At 36.9% G+C, this 21,166-nt stretch overlaps 1 protein-coding gene across 1 annotated transcript in view; it reads left to right on the top strand.

The window, feature by feature from the left end:
* Positions 1-21,166, top strand: part of plxna3 (plexin A3) — a 160,462-nt gene that overhangs the window by 105,524 nt on the left and 33,772 nt on the right. Inside the window, exon 10 of the mRNA XM_079896984.1 lies at positions 10,211-10,411. Coding sequence (XP_079753110.1) covers positions 10,211-10,411 — 201 coding nt within the window. The remainder of the gene's footprint in view (positions 1-10,210; positions 10,412-21,166) is intronic.

Raw genomic sequence — 21,166 nt, 5'->3', positions numbered from 1 at the left:
AGGGTCCTCCAAAGTCATATTGATTAGGACTCTTTCAATCTGAGCTCGGGTCCAAATTAAATGGAAAAACTCTGGGATTGTGTGCACTAAATATAGAAAGCACAAGAATCAGGGTTCACTTCATTGTGATTATGGGGCCTTAAAGGATATATATATATATATAAGTGTATATTCAAAAGTTTGTGGTCATTAAGATTTTATATTATTTGAAAGAAATTGCTACTTTTATTCAGCAAGGATGCATTAAATTGACAGTGAAAGTGACAGTAAAGACATTTAAATTAGGGCTGTCAAACGATTAATCGCGATTAATCGCATCCAAAATAAAAGTTTGTGTTTACATAATTTATGTCTGTGTACGGAGTATAATTATTTTCTATATATAAATACACACACATGCATATATATATTTAAGAAAATGTGTTAATTATATATAAAATATTTATATATAATATAAATTATATATAATATAAATATATATACACAGTATATACATGCAAATATTTCTTAAATATATACATGCATGTGTGTGTATTTATACTTTTATTTTGGATGCGATTAATCGCGATTAATCATTTGACAGCCCTAATTTAAATGTTACAAAATATTTCTGTTCAAAATGAATACTGTTCTTTTTAATTTTCTGTACGTCAAAGGATCCTGAAAAAAGTATCATATTTTCTTTGAAAAATGTTAAGCTGCACAACTGTTTTCAGCATTGATAATAATAAGAAATGTTTGAGCAGAAAATCAGCCTGAAGGATCATGTGAGACTGATGTCTGGAGAAATCCAGCTTTGAATAAATTACATTTTTAAATGTATTAAAATAGAAAAGAGTTATTTTAAATTGTAATAATATTTCACAGTTTGTACTGTATTTTTGATCAAATAAATGCAGCCTTAGTGAGCAGAAGATACTTCTTTCAAAAACATAAAAAATCTCACCGACCACAAACTTTTTAATGTTAGTGTATGTATCGTTTTAACTCAAACGTTTCAGTAACTAAACAGATGCTGAGCAAAGTCAAGTTTTCCTGAGGAAGTTACTATAGCAACAGTATGCTGCTCGAAATTGTGTTTTGTTTAAAATACATTTAAGATAATTCGTTAATTAATTCGTTGTGCTAAAGGTCCCACAAGATATGTTTCCTCAACGATTTGCCTCAAAGTATTGACAAAAACTAGATCCTTTTGAAAGTCACTAAATCATTTGCACATTAGTTGCAAAGCAGTAGTGTATGTGCGAAAAGATGAAAATAAATAGAGAAATAGTGGTTAAATAGTGGTTAAACGAGTGGGTAGGAATGATGATCATTTACATATCAGAGTGCAAATTTTAGCAGCTTTAAATGTTGAAGCATTGTAGAACAGGTCAGGGGACAGATAATTACTACATGGAGAACAACAATAGACTAAATCAGTGCAGAGATTACAGTGTGACAAATATAAACAGAGATGTGTAAACATTCCTGCAGATGTTGTGCTGTAGTCAAGAATAAGGCTGAATTCGGTATTCTGACTGTATTACACATTATACTACGGGGCTGTTGAATGCTTGAATCTGATTGGTTGACGGACTTTCTGCGGTGTGCAATTATTTAAAGTTGTTCCAGCAGGTCTTGACCGTATTACATGTCCATATCACTACGCCAAACGATTTCAGTTATTTCAAAGGTCCTTACAGTCTACAACACAATAAAATCAAAAACCAAACGACACTGACCAAGCAAATAAAGATATTAAACAATAGATTAAAACCGTGTTCCATGTTTTTTGCCACAAAATTGCATTTTGACGATGAGGTGTGGCAACCGTAACGTAAGTGGAATAATTGACTCCGGGCCGTTGAATTATTCAACCTTGAGTAATTATTTAAATTTTCAATAATTGACTATACCCCCCCCCCCCCCCCCCCCAAACTACTGCTTAAAATATTTTCATGAAGCGAAATGGTTTAAAGTGAAATAAAATTGTTGTCTTTAAAATGTTTCATATCTAACAAAACCAAGAAAATAACTAAACATAACTTCAAGTAAAGTTAAAATGGTAGAAAAAGAAAACCTAACTGCAGTCTGTGACTGGCATTTTTACTGCCGACATGTTTAAATTCGTCGTCTTTTCATTTACACACATTCTTTGACCTTCACTTTGCCAATTAAACCGACTGTAAGTGTGTCCTTTCTGGATTGGACCGGTTTTGAATGCAACTCTGTGTTCTAATAAGGGTCTCATTCTTCTCATCTGTATTGAAATGCGTTTGATTATATCAGTATATCACGCGTAGATGTCCTCCTACACAACGGCGCGTGTCTGTTTTTCGGGGGTTGATGAGGCTTCAGCGTGTTTGTTATGCGTATGGTTGGTGACCTCTGGGAATGGATGGACCGCGGACCCCTAATTACGGCCCGCACTCACGCCCCTCATTCCTCAGCATCTGGAATAAAGCAATTTTAAGTCTCCCTCTTATTGTGTGGTCTCTAAGATGGAAATGTTTTTGATTTTTGGGATCGAGCAAGAGTAAAACTGTCTGTTTTAAGGGAGAGATTTCGAGTTAAATATAATGTTCCTCTGAGGATTTTGGATGCTAGTTTTGGAGTATAATACTTTACGAATAGTGTTCGTTCTGGCAGTATATATAGATGTGTAGCGTTGAAACAGCTGATGTAGGAGATTGTTTCACTGTGGATTTTTCAGTGTGAGCAGCTCTAAGTCTCTTTCTGTTTGGCCGTCATAGCATACAACACCACTGCAGTTCTGCATTGCTGTTTAATTTATATATATATATATATATATATATATATATGCATGTGTGACGTGTAAATAAAAAATTAAATAACAAAATAATAACTTGTTTAGGTAATCAGAGAGTTATGACAGTTTTAATGTGCAAAACTATTCGTATTAGTAAAAGTCCAGTATTTGGCTTCCATTATAGTGGGTTTATAAATGTCGGAAATATTATATGCTAGGTTAGGATAATGTATATTCACAATGTTAGAAATGTCATAAAACATACTTGTTCATATATATTCATGCTTGAATGTGAATTACTGATCTGTAAAGCAGTATGACATAAAGAGAGTTATTAGGCTATAGACGTTATTCAGTGTTGCCGTGTCATGATCTGAGAGTGACGTTGATTGACAGCGTGGCTGCTGTGCCGTAATATCGCTCTCCCTCCGTAACATTTATCATTACAGGAAGCTTAATTAGCTTATGTATGTATTTAACCTTAAAGAGCAGCACTGCAGGGACAGGATTCACCAAGAGTAATGGCCACGAAGATCTCGCACACATTTTCAAACTGGCCTCATTCCCAACGGGACCCCGGCGTCTTCCCCCTTTTCCTCTCACATAACGTTTTATTTTTTCCTCTTTCTCACTTTGATGCTCTGCCTCTCCATTTTTTTCTCTCTTCGTTTATGCTCTCCAAGTGTCACTTCTCCTTCTGTCCCTTCTCAATCTGTTTTCTTGTTCCCACAATGCATTCTTTCACTCTCTCACACTCCTGCTCTCTCCCAAATCTCTCCTCCTCCTCCTCTTCTCCAGCCTCGTCTCGTCTCGGTGGGGCGACTCTTTCATTAAGGAGCTGCGGGCTGAGGTAATTAATTGTGGGATGAGTGACAGAGACTCCATAAGCTCAGCAGGAAAGGCTCTGTGTGCTGTGGTCCTTCAAGCCGGACGCTGTAGCCGTACAGGAAGTGACACGGCGGGCGTCTGTCACCAGCCAGCCATTACATAGCGCCGGTCTCGATGCGTCGCTGAAGCACAGCAAACAGGCCTGACGCAGACACTTTCACACAGAGTGCCCTCGTCCTCGCTTCTCATGCCAACCGCTGGCGATAACGATAAGCTATCTTGTTTTTACATTAGCAAACACTTTACTGCTAAAACAGAGATGCACCTAGATCTTCTGATAAGAGACTTTTAGAGCCGAAGTGAGACCGGCAATCTTATGCTTTCATATTTTAGGGAGTTTGTGCCAAACGATCATCTTTCAGCTTCTGCGATAGCAAGTGCTCCATTTATACTTTAAATGGAGGTTTATTCTTTGTGTATCTTATGGATGGTGTTCAATCAATACGAAGATTTTGGCTTGAGTATCACAGCAGTCTTTGGTATCTCAATATCAATGCTAAATCAATATCCTGGGCCGCAAGTAAACAGCCTCAGGCGACAGATGAAATGAAACCTGGGCTGTCAAAAGATTCAAGAATGTGCAATCTCATAATGTTTTGAGATTTATGTATATATTTAGTTTAAATATATAGGCCTACAGTTAGTGTGTGTGATCATTTACAATATCCCACAAACAAAAACAATATTATATTTTGTTAAATCCCTTCTGGAATCAATATATATATATATTTTCGATAGGTTTTATGAGTTTATTTGTATAAATTCAGAATTACAGTTATAACTTTAAATTCACTAAGTATGCTAAACATGTTTTAACAAATCCCATGTGTCAATGCACTGATGATTATATAGACAATTATATAAAATGCCTCTTTTACAAAGAACATCACTTCAATATCTGAATTAATGTTCATTTTTATATTTTGGGGGGCATTTTAATATTAGATAGATAGAGATAGATTATTTAAATACTGTTAATAAACAGATTCATTATACTGTTTTTTTTTTGTTTTTTTTTACATATTAAGCAGTTTTTGTTTTAAAATATTTGTATTTGAATTTTCTTTTTGAAAATATATTCATTTCTACGAACATGATATTTCTAAGAACAGTGTTTTTTTTCTTTTTCATGATTTTGGGCATCCTTATTTGTCTTTGACCGAAATACCATGGCGTTGTTTGATTTACATATTTATGTACCAGAGAACTGATTACCATATTCATATATCATGGTACTTTCTGATTATCATATTTATGTAGTATATTGTTTGATTGCCGTTTCTCCAAATCACATTTTTGAATGTGTCTTTCATCACTGCTGTAGAGTAGATGATTAGTTCAGCCTCTGCAGTGAACTGACACTTCCATATGGACTATAATTTGTAGTTATTTGTATGTCTTTTCAAACACTTTCAGAATATTATCCAGCTCCAATCAACCAATCAGAGCTTTAGAAACTTCAACACACACGCTGCGCCTCAGATTATACAGGCCATTAAAAAAAATCAGCCTTAGCCGAAGAATAAGGTCAAAAAATATCATGTAACGTTTAATTGGAACAGCTCCCAAGTGATCCGGAGACTGAATTTATTTTTCTCGGCACTGAGGGAAGGGAGCATATTTCATGGATTATGGCTTATGAAGACTGAAAATGGGATTAACAGGGTAGAAGGAATGGAAAAACGGAGTGAGTGACTGAGCAACCGACTGCTCTGGAAATTATATATGTAAGCAACAATTCGTTTTTTCCTCTCGCGGACCTGCAGTGAAAGATTGGGTTCCTTGTTCGTTTTTGTGTGTGCGTATGTGTGTGTGTGAGAGAGAGAGTGTGCTTTTTCTGAATGTGTGGCATGAATTTCTCTCCCTCGTCCGCTCCGGCTTTTTATGTTTCAACGGAGAAAAGTGCTTAGCTGTGTGATAAGCGGGATATGCACAATAAGGTTAATGGAGAGACTGTCAACAGGCAGTAAGCTGCCAGGCCTCTCCTAATGGGGTGCTAATCAGTGCGAGGGAAAAGCCCTACTGGGGAAAACAAGCAGCTGCTCGGATGAAGGGATACAGTTACTGTAGATGCATAAAAACACGGGCGGTGGCATTATGATGTCACACAGAAAGGCACTGAACCTTACTTGAAAGCCGAATGGGGCAATTCGTTGTTTAAATCACTGTAAACGGAAAGATAAAGAGATTTTATTTGACGATTTTTGTTTTTTGTAGTGCATGGATACAGCCTCCTGTTTGTTAAAGCGGTACAGTGTTTACCCCATTTAAAGGTGTGCTTTTATGTTTTATACGTTTGCTGACCTTTAAGCTGCAAATTCATAAAGCAAAAATATTTTGACCAATAAGAGTTCTCTTAGCTCAATACAACACTGCAAAAAAAAATAAAAATAAATATGTGCAATAAAAATTTCTAAAAAAATCATGTAAGATGAGAAGACTTTAAGACTAATTGTTTGTTTTTAAGCACAAATTGCTGCATTGAAACGCACACAGAAACATTCAGTACGCAGAAATGTTGTCAACGCGGTTCTGTGATTTATCAGAAATAAAATTTATATATATATTTTTTAGTAACTAAATAGTTAGTCAACTTAATAGAGAGACGCTGCCAGGTGCAATTCACACACAATTGCTCTCTCATTACTAATGTATTCATATGAATCTAATCTTTGCTGTACTAGTTTATCTATATCTGATTTAGAACGAGCAGAAATCTGTGAGAAATATCACCCAAAGTAGCAAAAATAACGACCCAAAGACAAAATAACTCATGAAAATAAGCTGTTATGTAGGAGTGCTGTGTCATATGCCATAGCCGTACACAAGAAAACCTGCGTTCGAGTCTCAGCTCGAGGTTCAGGCTTATTTGTACAAAAATTGACGTCATCAGCGACTAGTCGACGTCGACTCAACTTTAGTCACAAATGTCGAAAATCTGAAGTCGTTCAACTCCTAATTTGATATCTCTTTAAGGTCTGTAATAATTTTACATGTTTACAGCCTAGTGTCACTGGGTTTTAGCCACAACATTATGCAAAGACGCGGATGTTCTTTAAGTAATGAAATGTATTAATCATAATAAACAATTTCTCTGTGCGTAATATAGTTAATTAGCCTAAGCGTAAGCTGTTTACAGGCCACCATGGCAACATGGCACATTAATATAGAATTCAATTGATGTGGCTTCACGTCAGAACTACACATTATATATGCAGTGTTCCCGGCGTGATGAGTTATGTACTGGTAAACGCTGACATTACCTCCCTGCTCTTTAGTTAACAAGCTCTTCAGCTCATCTCTAACCTTTAAGCCACGTTCAGCAAACACTCCATCCCTGGCTTGTTTAATTCATAATTATGTAGTGATTGGAGCTTGTTAATGAGAACAAGCAAACTGACATTAAGAGGGAAGGGGCAGGAAATGTCTTCAGGTTGCAGTTGCCTTCAATTTGAGAAGAATATACACAGGCAATGGATGTTGTTAACAGGTTTGTTAAGAGAAATAATGGGGGAGGTTTCTAATTGACATTAGTCACAGCAGAAAACAACTGGCCAAACCATTATGATTTTTAAAGTTATTTTGTAAAAGGATGGATGGATGGATGGATGGATGATTTAGATAAGTTGAGAGAACTAATGATAGATAGATAGATAGATAGATAGATAGATAGATAGATAGATAGATAGATAGATAGATAGATAGATTATTTGTTGTTTTTCTCTATTAATTGCATTTGAAACATGCTTTGGTTTCATATTATAGCGTGAGTTTATTAGTTATGGTTGGAGGAATTATCAAGAGAGCTTTAAAAACATATTTAGCAAATGGTGTTTTTGGATCAAACTAATGATGTCATGTACTAAAACTTTTGAGTGCACACACATGATGGAGCAGCTGCGCCCCGATTCTAAACGGCAAAAACTTGATGAAAAGCCCATTATAGTCCATTAGCAAAATCACCTGTGCTAAATATCTATGACTGCAATCTGTTAGCACTCCTCCATGAGCTGTAATTTGTCCCCCTCATTTTCATCACCTCGAATCAGCCTCTTGTGGGATTCTTCAGAACTTTTAAAGAGACTGCCGTGAAATCCACTCTAGTGAGCAGCAGGTCAGGAGCTGATTTCATTTGTGAAATGGTGATTTGTTCTATTGATCTATCTATCTATCTATCTATCTGTCTATCTATCTGTCTATCTATCTATCTATCTATCTATCTATCTATCTATCTATCTATCTATCTATCTATCTATCTATCTATCTATCTATCTGTCTGTCTGTCTGTCTGTCTGTCTGTCTGTCTGTCTGTCTGTCTGTCTGTCTGTCTGTCTGTCTGTCTGTCTCTGTCTGTCTGTCGTTTGTGCCAATTGTGAATTATGTGAATTTATTTGAATTTCAATTTAACCCTGAAGCCATCCTTGGTGTATATGACATTCTTCTTTCAGACAAATACAATGGGAGTTATATTAAAAAATGTCTTGTCTCCTCCAAGCTTTATATTGGGAGTGAATGCCTGGAGAAAATTTGAAGCCCAAAAAAGTGCATCCATCCATTATAAAAGTAATCCATATGGCTCCAGGGGGTTAATAAAGGCCTTCTGAAGTGAAGCCATGCATTTGTAAAGGAAAATACCAATATTTAAAACTTTATAAACTATAAATGTTGGAGGATTTCTACTGTATATAATAGAAGAGGAGCTTCAGTTTGTTAAACAAATAGGGATGTGCAACAAACTGAAGCTCCTCTTCTATTATATACAGTAGAAATCTATTATATCAGTACGTCATGTGTCACAGGTTACTCTTGTGGCGCAAGTCGACTTGCATAGTATGTGTACGGTCGTCTTGCGGAAGCTAAATATTTTAGATTATAAAGTTATAAATATGGGTATTTTTAATACAAAAACCCATGGCTTCGCTTCAGAAGGCCTTTATTAACCCACTGGAGCTGTGTGGAGTATTTTTTTCATGGATGGATGCACTTTTATGGGCTTCAAATTTTCTCCAGCCATCACTGCCATTATGAAGCTTGGAAGAGCCAGGACATTTTTTAATGTAACTCCGATTGTATTCGTCTGAAAGAAGAATGTCATATACACCTAGGACGACTTGAGGGTGAGTAAATCGTGGGGTAATTTTCATTTTTGGGTGAAATGTCCCTTTAAAATTCAAATTTAAATTCTGCATCATGTTTGCCACCTCAATTCAAATTATATTTCAATTCCAGTTATAATTTATTATAGATTAGACAGACTGCTTTTTATATGCTAAATATCAGGGAAGTAGACATACTGCGAAGTGGGGTCTGTCTGCATAAGATTTTATGTGGTTCTTCTGAGCCACGTATCACACATATAACATTTTCACAGAGAATAACGACAGCTGAAACCATTTTCAGTGACTGAGCTGTGTGTTTTCTCATTAAACACACCCAACCCGAGTTTCGTATCATCAGAGTCGCTTTCTAATGCCCGTGGACTGTGTATTTGTTTACGGGCCAGTCGTCTGGAGTAATTTATCATTAGCTCAGCGTTGTCATCTTCCGCAGAACTACAGGTGATTCATCGTGCTCATTTTGCAGTATGAAGGCACGCTATCCTTCTCTCCCTGCAGTCGCCACCTGTGCGCCCCTCGTGCCTCCACAGGGAGTAAATCCTTCTTTACAAACACCTAATATGAAAATGAGATTTATTGTCACACTGATATGCAAACCTGTGCAGATTGATGGAGGTCCGGGGTAAAGAGTTGCATCATTGTTAAGCGTGCTGCTTTTTGGCGCGGGCAGACGATGCGCTGGCCGGCTAGCCGCACTGATTTATGGCTGCTCTGCCTGCAAATTGCTTTTACTGCCACCCTGATTATTGTTCGGTGTTAAATAGATTACAGATCGTCCCGAATATCCTAGGATGCACAACTGGGGTGGAGGAGAGCTGTTTTGCAACCAACACCTCTGTGCACTCGTCAATAAGTGATGATCATCAATCAATTAATGTGGCTTGAGTAAACAGAAACCTTGTTTCCCCTCTTCAGATTGTGCTGTTGTTTCTGAGCTGCTAATATATCTCAGGATGTGTAGTTTTCCATCAGTGCGATCAGAAGTCACGTCAATATAAAATAGTTTCTTTGATAAATGCTCCAATCGGTTACGGGTAGAGTAGACCGTAATGACTCTTCTAGCACGACTTGACACGCAGGACTAAGGAAGATATTCATTTACCGCTTCATCAGTGTGATCTGCCGAGAGAACCGTGCTTCGTAAAACTGGAGACGGATGCAACTGCTGTGTAATAGGGTTTTTAGCCTCAGATTGCTGGATTTTAAGTTCTTCCCACCCTAATGGCCTCAATTTCTTTTCCTAGCATCTCTGGTGTGTTTGCGCGCGACTGAATGCTACATTTGTAGGCAAAGTTTCAGTCGAATAGACGTTATTTATTGTTCTTAAGCTCAATAAACTGGAATCAGTGTCGGTGAAAGTCGAATGGGTTGTGATATTTATGAGTCGGGATTATTTGTGCTTTACTCTGAGCCTGAATTATAACGTATTGTCTTTTTTGGTTGTCATTTTCAGGGCTGCCCACAAATTCTGCCCAGCAGCGACATCCTGGTACCGGCGGGGATCGTTCGGCCAATCACGTTGCGAGCTCGAAACTTGCCCCAGCCTCAGTCTGGACAGAAGAACTATGAGTGCGTCTTTAACATCCAGGGCAAAGTCCAGCGCATTCCCGCGGTCCGTTTCAACAGCTCCTGCATCCAGTGCCAGAACACTTCGGTAAGACAACGACTCTTACACATGTGAACTGCACTTCAGTTTAACAACACATGATGAATAGTGGCTATTAATGCAGGAAAAAAAATCTTCATAGCAATGGCTAAATCTGAGGGTTCAAGTTTTTTTTAGCAACAGCAGAATTTCTTAAAGGAATAGTTCACATAAAAATAAAAATTGTCATTACTTATTCACCTTGGTGTTTCAAGCATTATAAATATCAATGTGATGTCATGATATGGATATTAGATATTATTTTTTATTATTATTTGGATTTTATATTTGGATATTAGAGAGCCAATGACTGTTAATATCCAGGTTTCCATCCACATACACATCACGTTAAAATATGCTATGGTCTTTACATTTTTCTTTTTCTTTTTTAAAGAATGTAATACTTTTATTCAGCAAGGATGCATTAAATTGATTAAAAGTGACAGTAAAGATATTTTCATTGTTACAAATGATTTCTATTTAAAATAAATGCTGTTCTTTTGAAGTTACTATTGATCAAAGAATCCTGAAAAAAAAAAAAAAGATTCATGGCTTAACACTAAAACACAATCCGTCCACTATTCCCTTGCTACTAATGACAGCCATACACATCTCTAAGACAAGAGTTAAAAACAACTTCAGTAAATACAACAAAAAGGACGGATACAACCAAAACATACATTTGCACAAATATTTCCATAAATGATCTAAAATGAGCGCTCTCCTACAGGTTTTCGCTTTCTTTAAGGACACGCCTACTCAGCTAAAACAGGAGATATAAACCAGCAAACGCCACTTAAATATTATAAAATGCATAAGAAAAGTAAGAACACAATAAAAACAGTGATGGAAAACAACTTCAAGAGCTCTCCATCACAAAGTGCTTTCAGCATTGATAATGATAAGAAAGGTTTTTTGAGCAGCAAATTAGCATATTAGAATGATTTCTGAAGGATCATGTGACATTGAAGACTGGAGTAATGATGCTGAAAATTCAGCTTTGCATTACAGGAATAAATCACATTTTAAAATATATTCAAATAGAAAACAGATTTTTTAAATTGTAATAATATTGCTGTATTTATGGTCAAATAAAAGCCTTCAGTCTTAAGGTTAGTTTAAGAGACCTCTTTGAAAAACATTTAAAAAGACTTATCATCCCCAAACTTTTGAACACTAGTGTATTTTATGTGAATTTTGGCATTTTGCATAAATTCACGATGGTAACTTCAAAATGTAAATGCAATATCCAAAAATGTGCTTTAAAAAAATCATTAGCATATTTTTCCTTTTTGCAAGCCAGAACTAAACTATTTTGTTCTCTTGAACACGTGGGATAGATTGTTTTTATATATTAATTACTTGCATAAATTAAATTCACAACTTGAATGTGCAAAATAGCTAGTTAATCCCAACCTGCACCATATTTGTTTATCAATAAACATAGAATTAAATTTGCATCTGTTTATCACTCAAAGCTTCAGAAAACTTGTAGTCATATGGACTTATTTTAATGGTGCTTTATAGTATGTTTTGGAGCTTAGAATTCCTATGAACAGCCGTTGAATGAAGATTGTTTGCTTTCTGTGTTATTAACATCGTACGGGTTTGGAATGACATGAGTGTGAGAAATAATGACAGAATTGTTATTTTTGAGTGAACTATTCCTTTCAATGTATCCTAAATGGCAACAATGTAATTTATTAATCAGCATATTTTTCCAAGCGTAGCCTCACCCCAGATGGCATTTGAATAATTGTCATATGAACAGATGCATTGTTTTCTCTCATTATATTTTGCTTTGTGACATTATTTCCATTAAAAAAAATTAGCATGAGCTTCAAATCGTCCCTTGTAGGGCAAAGAGGAGGTGATGAATTTGTCTGAAGTGTGCTGAGAAAGCCAAGGTGACTTCTCACTGAATCACTGATCATAAAAAATACGAATCTTTATCCGGGTAAATCGGCAAAGGCATCAATTTATAACGCTGGAACTGTTGTTTTCTCAATCCCAGTGAAAAATGGAGCATGTCAAGATGTTGACATTGAGAATGTCTGTCTCTCTCTCTCTCTCGGTCCTCCCTTTCGCTCTCATATGCAGGCGGTACAGGCCGTCTGTGACCCATCTGGTTGTCACAGTAACCTCAGGGATTCTTGTAAGATAATTAGCTAGGCGCTGGACGTGCCTCATAATTTGGCACGACAGTGTGACACGCTGAAAAGGAATGCGGTGAACCCGATTTGCCATGCTGGAGGTGGAGCGCGTGCCCTTTGACCTCTGTACCCTGACGGGGTCAAAGGTCAATCCACTAGCCCCAACTCTGCGACAAGACAATTGATGTCCCGTTGCAATTTAATAATGAGGATCACGTCTGTAGCGCGCGCCCGGTACTGGATTGATTGTCGTTCATTCCAGGAATGACACAAGCTCGGTTGGAAGGTCTCCTCGCAGGACCCCGGTGCAACTGTTGTCCTTCCATCTGTTTGGACTCATCTCCTCCTGTTCATCAGTCTCCCTGACTGTGACCCGTGCTGCTGTCTCCGACAGCGCTATGCATTTAAATTGGAATTGAAGCGTAGCGACTTGTGCAGTCTAAACAGACTATATGGAGGGCAACAGGTTTTTTATTTACTTATTGCAGATGAATATTGACATGGGGATTTCTGTGCAGATCTTTTATTCATCAAGTCTTGCGAAACCAACAAATTCACAGAACAACATCTGTGTCATAACTAGGTGCGATGTGATAATTTGCCTGTACACACTGACTGCAAAACTGTTGCACACGTGACTCAAATAGATTACTAAATTACTTTTTTTTATATATATTTACATGAAAAACGTTTTGTACTGGAAAAGTTTCCTGCTGCAAACAAGTACTGTTACGTTAGCGTTTATTTTGAGCCAAGTACATTTTTACCTCTTTGTATTTGCTGTACAAGCAAATACAAACAAGTTTATAGCTCAGACGTTTTATTATTTTATTTTATTTTATTTTATTAATTTATTTACAATTGAATTTTCTTATTAAACATTTAAAATGAAGAACTTATATTTATTTTGTTACTTTATTTTTATTTTTTAGAAATTTGAAATTAAGAAATAAAGAATTTGTTTGATGAATTTACCTGTATTGAGTTGAGTTAATGGTTCAGACTTTTTATTTGATTTCACTTTTTAATTTTACTTAATAATTTTTTATTTAAAATGTAAATTAAAAAAAAGTTTTTGTTTTTTTGTTTTTTTTAATTAAGCAATAAAGAATGTTTGAAAAAATCCAAAATTAGTGCTTAATGTCTATAAAAGTCCTGTAATTTAATTTGGAAGCATCTGTACGAACTAGAACTAGAACTATGTTATTGCAATGCATGCCGTAAAAATTGTTACTCTTAGTTATCTCTTTTAGTTTTAGTTATCTCTAAAAACATTACATTACATGTTATGCTACGCAATACGTTCGTTTTGTGCTACTTTATCTCACTGTCAACTTGATGTGGCTGTTCTGGTATTGTTTTGTTAGTATAATATTTGTGATTCGTACTTGTGTTGCGTTATAAATGGCATAACTAGAAGCATTTGCGTTCACTTGCATTGTGTTTTTCCGGACTGCAGTGTTTCTAGATGAGATACTCTCCTCACTGTGATGAGAAACAAAATCCTCACATTCTCACTGTTTCTCCTCATCGGCTCCCTTCCCCCCTTGTGTTTCTTATCTCTCAGTCTCTTTGTCTCTCACCTCATTGTGCTATCTGTGTTGGTCTGGGCATGCACAGATTAATTGATAGTGTGATTACCAGTGACACAGTAAAGAAAAAGCACATCATCTCTCTCATGACATGCATCTTCCCTGAATAGCAATCGAACATCAGCGAAGACCTGATACAAATTACACAGGCTCCCAGGAGAGTGTCATCGTCCGCCCGCCACTCCCTACCTCACCACGTGTCCTCTCTCTCATGCTTTCACACGAGACAGCGAAAATCAATCAATATGGCAGTCAAGGCGAATGGCACAGCTTAGTCTTCTGGGAGCCGGCAGCAGGTGACTTTGAGACCGTGGGGTCCATGCTAATGAAATTGTGAGTGCCTTCAGATAGGAGACGCTGAATCAATCAGTTTCATCTTCTGTTTACACATCACCTGAGAACGTGCATCAAACAGTCAGCTGGGTTTTTTTTTCGTACTCTACTCAAGAAAGGTATTCATATAGCTCTATTCGTTACTGAAAGGTGAAGTAAATAGAAAAAGGATGAGGTTTTTGAGGTCATTCCGTCTGTTACATTCTCTTACTCGTACAGTTTAACTTCAATTCAACCTCATATTTGTCCTCAATCATGTTTTCTCTGCTATCATTTTTTTTAAATAGTATTTCAGGTGTTTCATTCCTTTTTTGTTTTTATTTACTAATATCATAGGTGTGAATTTATTACTTGAGTCTTATATTTTCAACTACAATTTACTATTTTTTTTTAATATTTAGCACCCAATTCTTTATTCTGAATACAATAGTCACTTTCTATAGCTACTTTTTTTGTAGCATGCTAGTGTTGAATATTAGCAGTTTTTTATTGATGTTGAAAAGACCTCACAGTGTTGAAGACAAAGGCTACGGGTGTTGTATTACAGCTAGTTAATCTGCTCTTATCTTGATGTAAGTGGTCTCCCTTAGGGCACATCTCGCACTGGAATTGGAGAGGTCATTATTTTTGACAAAAATCAAGTTAACTGGTCCTGCATTCTCCCTAATTTCTCGGCTGTTTCCCGTTCCTGCCTCACCCTAGAATTCAGACAGCTGCTTTTTCAGTATCTCACAATGCTGCTATTGTGTAGCTTCCACATCACATACATTACAATGGGGTTTACTGTACTCAGCAAGTAGTGAGAAAGCTAATGGTTGTAATAATGAACAAAATACTAATTGTGCTAGCTAATAAATGAATCAATGATTGTGTAGTCATGGTGTGTATGGGATAGTAATAAAAGTTCAGGGCTGGTGACCGAAAGGTCCAATTCATGAGCTAGTCAACCAATGTGATTGTGTTCAGACATTTAACGTTGAATAATAGTGTACTGAAAGTTGATTGGACAAAGCTATCTGACTACTTAGTACTCACTAGTAATAATGATATCAACTAAACAGCCAAATCATCTGAAAGCAAAGCAAAGATGGTATTCCAATAAGGTGTGCCTCAGGGGGATGGTACTGGTCCATTTGTATTTCAAAAGATCTCATTCTCAGTTATGAAAGGTTGTGACTATATTATACCACTTCTCTGTACTGTGGCACTCAAGAATCAGAAATGCACAGCTATAGCTTGAACACAGGTTGAACATCTGCTCGTACAGTACATCATCTAGATAAATATGCTAGTTCCCGTCAGAACATAATAACCACCTGCTTTATGTGTGCTTTTTAATTTCAGTCATGAAAAAAAAGTCTGTACTTAGTGTGCTTTTTGCTTGGCTGAAGCGAAATCCAAAGAAAATCAAGTTTTTTTCCAAGAAGGGAGAGGTGTGCAAAATACTCCAAATTGAGTCCATGAGCGTAAGTGTTGCTAAGCGCCGCTGACCCCTTAGCGACAGGCACCGGCCGTGTTACCGGGGAAACGTACCGCCAAAGGCCTTTTTTACACAATGCCCAAGTTCTGAACCAGACTCTTGATGGAGAGGGCCCTTACAAAGAACCCCATTATCCTCGATGCAGGGTAGCGGAAGCTTTTTGAATAAAAACACTTACATGTTATTTTTGTCAGGCATTTTGAACCACCTCACCCTCATTATTCTATTATTCTCATCAAGTGCTCAATCAGCCATTAGCCGTTTTATACCGTACTACCAGAGAGAAATGTGTTTTAACGATCACCTGGGTTGTATGCGAGCAGTTTTTCGCCTGGCCAAAAAAAGTTTCTTGGGTCATTTCAGTTACTTGCAATCATGGGTGTCCTCTGCTTCTTCCAACCAGTCTCTGTAAACTCTAAATGCTATTAGGTTGCCGTGTGGAAGCAGGTGGGCACTATTAAAATAAATGTATCAACTAATGCGGTGATCAATCTACTGTATATGTCCCAGCTGTAATGTATCACATTAACTGCGCCCTGAGCTGATCGTGTATTAAGAGGCTCAGCTGCGCTAGAACCTCCAAATGAAGAAATCCCTCCAAGAGAGACACACCAGAAAAATGCTTTGGTTTGCCTTAGGTCAGCGCATCCACCTCATTTATGGTGACACGCGTTGCTTGCGCATCCATGTGGCCGCCTTTCCTTATCCTCCTAGCTTTAGGAGAACCACTTTTGCCATTATTTGTTTCCAGTGGCTCTCGACCAGACCAAATCACATCATAGTTGGACTGACAGAGGCTGTATCTTTTATCATAACCCAGAATTCCCCTCTCCCAACCTAGGAATTAGTCCATGACGCAACATTCGGTGAAGTGAATTATGTGCTGTTATTACTGGACTGTCGTTAGTAATGGGATAGCTATGATTCAGTAATTAGGTTACCTTAAAGTAATGCCTCGCACACAGCGGGCTCATTTTGCTCGTACCATTGATGCCGTTGTCTTTTTTCGCTGAGTCTGCCCCAATTTGTAACTTAATTAAATGTACAGGTCCTCCATCATTAAGTTATATTGATTTTCATTCTGTCACTTGAACACGACGCCATTGACAGGTCAACTGGAGCCGAGTGTATCCAGAGAGATGAGGTATATGAAAACATCTTTTAACAATAAAATCCTATTAAAGACTAAATACTTAGTTCCAGCGAGTTCCACTTGAATTAATTGCAATCACTTAATTTCAAGGGAAGGCTACATTTTCGAGAAGCAGCATTTCCCCCCCCCCCCCCTGAGTCAATATCTCCAGTTATTCATCATAGCCGCTGCCATAAACGGTAGCACCGTATTAACTTAGCTCCAATAAGTGGATTATTGAGCACACCAATTTTTAAAAGTGGTCTCTTAAAAAACCCACGTGCCGCTAGCAGATATTATAGCCTTTGATTAAACATGCAAACGGGATTGAAATGTACCCCAAGGATGTGAACAAAGCTAAATCAAAAAGGTGGAAACGGCCTTTATTCCTGTGATAGGACCCGTCCTGGGTTGTGTTTTGCACATTCAGGGCTGCTGATAAATTGAGGACGGTTTCGGGGGTAATATTACCTTGCTGTCGTTTGCCAGTCATTTCCAGTGAGGCCTCTGACAGAACCAGGCCAGGCTGTCTACACATAACACACTGCGATACAGTGGGAAGACAAGCCGGAGGAAAATCAATTCACTTCTGGCAGAGATAAGCGGTATTGTATGGGCAAACACAAAGGCTTCCACCCATTTACACACGGAGGCTAATCTCCTCAAAGCTCAAATCTTTCACCAGAGGAGAGGCAATAGGCAAGAAAATCTATCACATTATTGCTCAAAATGTAAAAAAAAAAAAAAAAAAAAAAAAAAAAGTGTATAATAGTGTATTTATATATATATATATATATATATATATAAGTATATATATATATATATATATATATATATATATATAAGATATATGTGTGTGCAATATAAATATTGCAAAAAAAACAATTATATATATATATATATATATATATATATATATATATATATATATATACACACACACACACACTTTATATATTATTAATATTGTATATTACTATAGAAATAGTCTTCTCGCAGACACGCTTCTTTAATAATATATAATATAAAAACTAAATGTATATGTAAATATACATAGTACATACACATGCATTATATATGATTTAGATTATAATATAGAAATACTCTTTTGTTTTAATAGATGCTTTTATTTTCAAAAAACACAAAAAGAGTCTCATTAGGATTAGGCCTCCTTCATGCATTGTTCATTAAACCATTATTGTGTAAATAGTCATTCAATTTGCCAATTTATGTAAGGATTTACACATCCGTTCTGCTTTTGTTTCATGAAAAAGTCCTGTTGGACGAAATTAGCTAGCAACAAAGACATTTTTATTTGTAATTTTACTGACGTGTTCTATGGAAAGACACAGTTTGATATCTCTACCATTCATTTGCTTGTGATTTTTGCACCTTCTATAAAATGCTATTAGTAAATCAGGCCTTTTTCCTTATAGCTTGACTGCATAATAGCTCAACAAATTTCAAGATGGGTTAATGATGTGGAAGTCATGACCTCTGCGACCTGTATGCCAGTATGCTGGTCGTCTGTAATTGACCCCAATTAAGATGCCCGGGACCCCAGCAGCTGTGTCTCATATAGATGTATGTCTGCTGGGTGCCTGGCGTCAACAGGTTGAGTGAGGTTTAGTTCAGCTTTTCACCACCTTTTCCACTGCAGAGCTCGCTTGAGTTCCTCCCAGATATTTTCCCCCAGAACAGCTGCAGAAAGATTCGGGCTTTACCGCACACACCACTGAGGGCCATTTTCCACTCCTCGGGGCCTCTCAGACTGCTGGGGAACGATGTGGCACTGCTTGTTTTCTCTGTTGTGATTTATCTGGGCTGTGCGGCTGAATGAACGCTGATGTAACAGCTGACGTTTCAATCGGGCTTAATGACTGGCCGAGGCATGAGGTTTCATCGAGGCAGGGTGTTCTTTTGCTTTTTTCCAAAATAGATTTTGGTTTGGCCATAAATCGAAATAAATTCAGTGCAGTTTTCACTGCTTGGGGGGAATTCAGTAAGAATGAAAAGCATTGTTTATTTGCACGTCGGCTATGTTATTTTAGTGCTCGGTTTGCAAAATAATCATGAAAATCGGGTGAACATGAAAAGAGTGTCCACAATTGAACAACATAAATACATATCTTGCATATTAAGTGAATAAGATATTCACTTATTATACAGATGTATATTATACACTTAGCATACAGATATTCACTTAATGTGCATATAAAGTGCATATAAAGTGAATGAGATGAATACCTCATCTGTAATTGCATATTAAGTGAAGAAGTAACTGGTTTTGCACTGAAATCTACCACATGATAAACTGTTTAGTGTATTCATCCTTAATAATAAACTAATTTGGATGCATTAATGAAACACATTTCAGCATAAATCCTTCATAAATCCCTTGGCTCAGTTTGCATAAGACAGTTCAGATACAAATGTGTTGATTTTTGCACTGAAATATACCACGTGCTGAACTATATAGTGAATTAGGCCTTTTAGTTTTCTGTAGCCTTTCAAATAGCATGATTGCACATTTATCAGGGAAAGCGAAGGTAAAAGTGCCATTGTGGTGGTTTGTAATGCTGAATCTGGAGCTTCGCTCTGGGAAGTTTACTTGTGTTCTCTTGGACTCCCCATCCTATCTCGAAGGCTCTTAAGCAAGCAGCCGCCGATCGATGAGCCTGATCAGCGATATTCTCTCAGGGTTGCGTTGGATAAGTGCTCTCAGTGTTGCTAATTAAATCCCGGACAGTAAAAACCATCGTCACCTGCTTTCTGCTCCACATGACAAGCTGCAGCCGCGTGCCTGAGATCCGCCATATCACAACTTAATGAGTATTTTTTCTGGTAACTTGATTTTTACAAGCCCTGCAAATATTTATGCTGTCCCCACCACAAATAGAAAAAGTTATTTTAGCAACATATATTTGTGTGTGGTTGTTCAATTTATTCATTTAATTTCTCTCGGTGTTTGGTGTTTTAAGCCCCCAACGGTGCCTTCCAGGCAGCGAGGGGATGGGTAGGTTTAAGGTTGAGGGTAGGGTTAGCTGCCTCTAAGGAGCCATTGGGGGCTTAAAACACCATCGAGCGTTTCTCTCTCTCTCTCTCTCTCTCTCTCTCTCTCTCTCTCTCTCTCTCTCTCTCTCTCTCTCTCTCTCTCTCTCTCTCTCTCTCTCTCTCTCTCTCTCTCTCTCTCTCTCACATTATTTATTTAAACTATCAGAGAGTGTGTGTGTGTATATTAGGGCTGTCAAACGATTAATCGCGATTAATCGCATCCAAAATAAAAGTTTGTGTTTACATAATATATGTGTGTGCACTGTGTATAATTATTTTCTATATATAAATACACACACATGCATATATATTTAAGAAAAATGTGTTATTTATATATAAAATATGTATATATAATATAAATTATATATAATATAAATATATATACACAGTATATACATGCAAATATTTCTTAAATATATACATGCATGTGTGTGTATTTATATATAGAAAATTATACACCGTACACACACATATATTATGTAAAAACAAACTTTTATTTTGGATGCGATTAATCGAGATTAATCGTTTGACAGCCCTAGTGTATATACATATATATACGTGTGTGTGTATATATATATGGGCTGTAATATATATACACACACACTTGTATATTTAAGTTCAGTAATTTCACTTAAATGACAATTAATTGGTAATTTTCATTGCCATTTAAGTGAAATGACTGAACTTAAATATACAAGCTTGATAAAAATGATCATTCTAGAAGAAAATGTAGCACTTAGAGGCTTTTGCATCTGAACTCTTTTTGTATGGCCTCATCAACAATGAAAGAAGCGCTTGTGAAGAGAGTGAAACGATTGCGTTGTCATCATCTGCAGTCATGCTCTTCGTCAATGTGATGTTCAGAAGATGTCAGTCGTGATTGGACGTGTTTTTCCAAGAGTGCTGTGAAGTGTGTAGCAAATCATAGATCTGGATTTAAGCTAATTTCCATTGGGTCAGGAAAGATCAGGATTGATTCTGAGCAGGGCCGGTGGAGAAAGTGACCCGATAACATCATCC

This window comes from Squalius cephalus, assembly GCF_949319135.1.
Source record: "Squalius cephalus genome assembly, chromosome: 16".
In the NCBI taxonomy this organism is placed as follows: domain Eukaryota; kingdom Metazoa; phylum Chordata; class Actinopteri; order Cypriniformes; family Leuciscidae; genus Squalius; species Squalius cephalus.
This window is presented reverse-complemented; position numbering and strand designations above follow the sequence as displayed.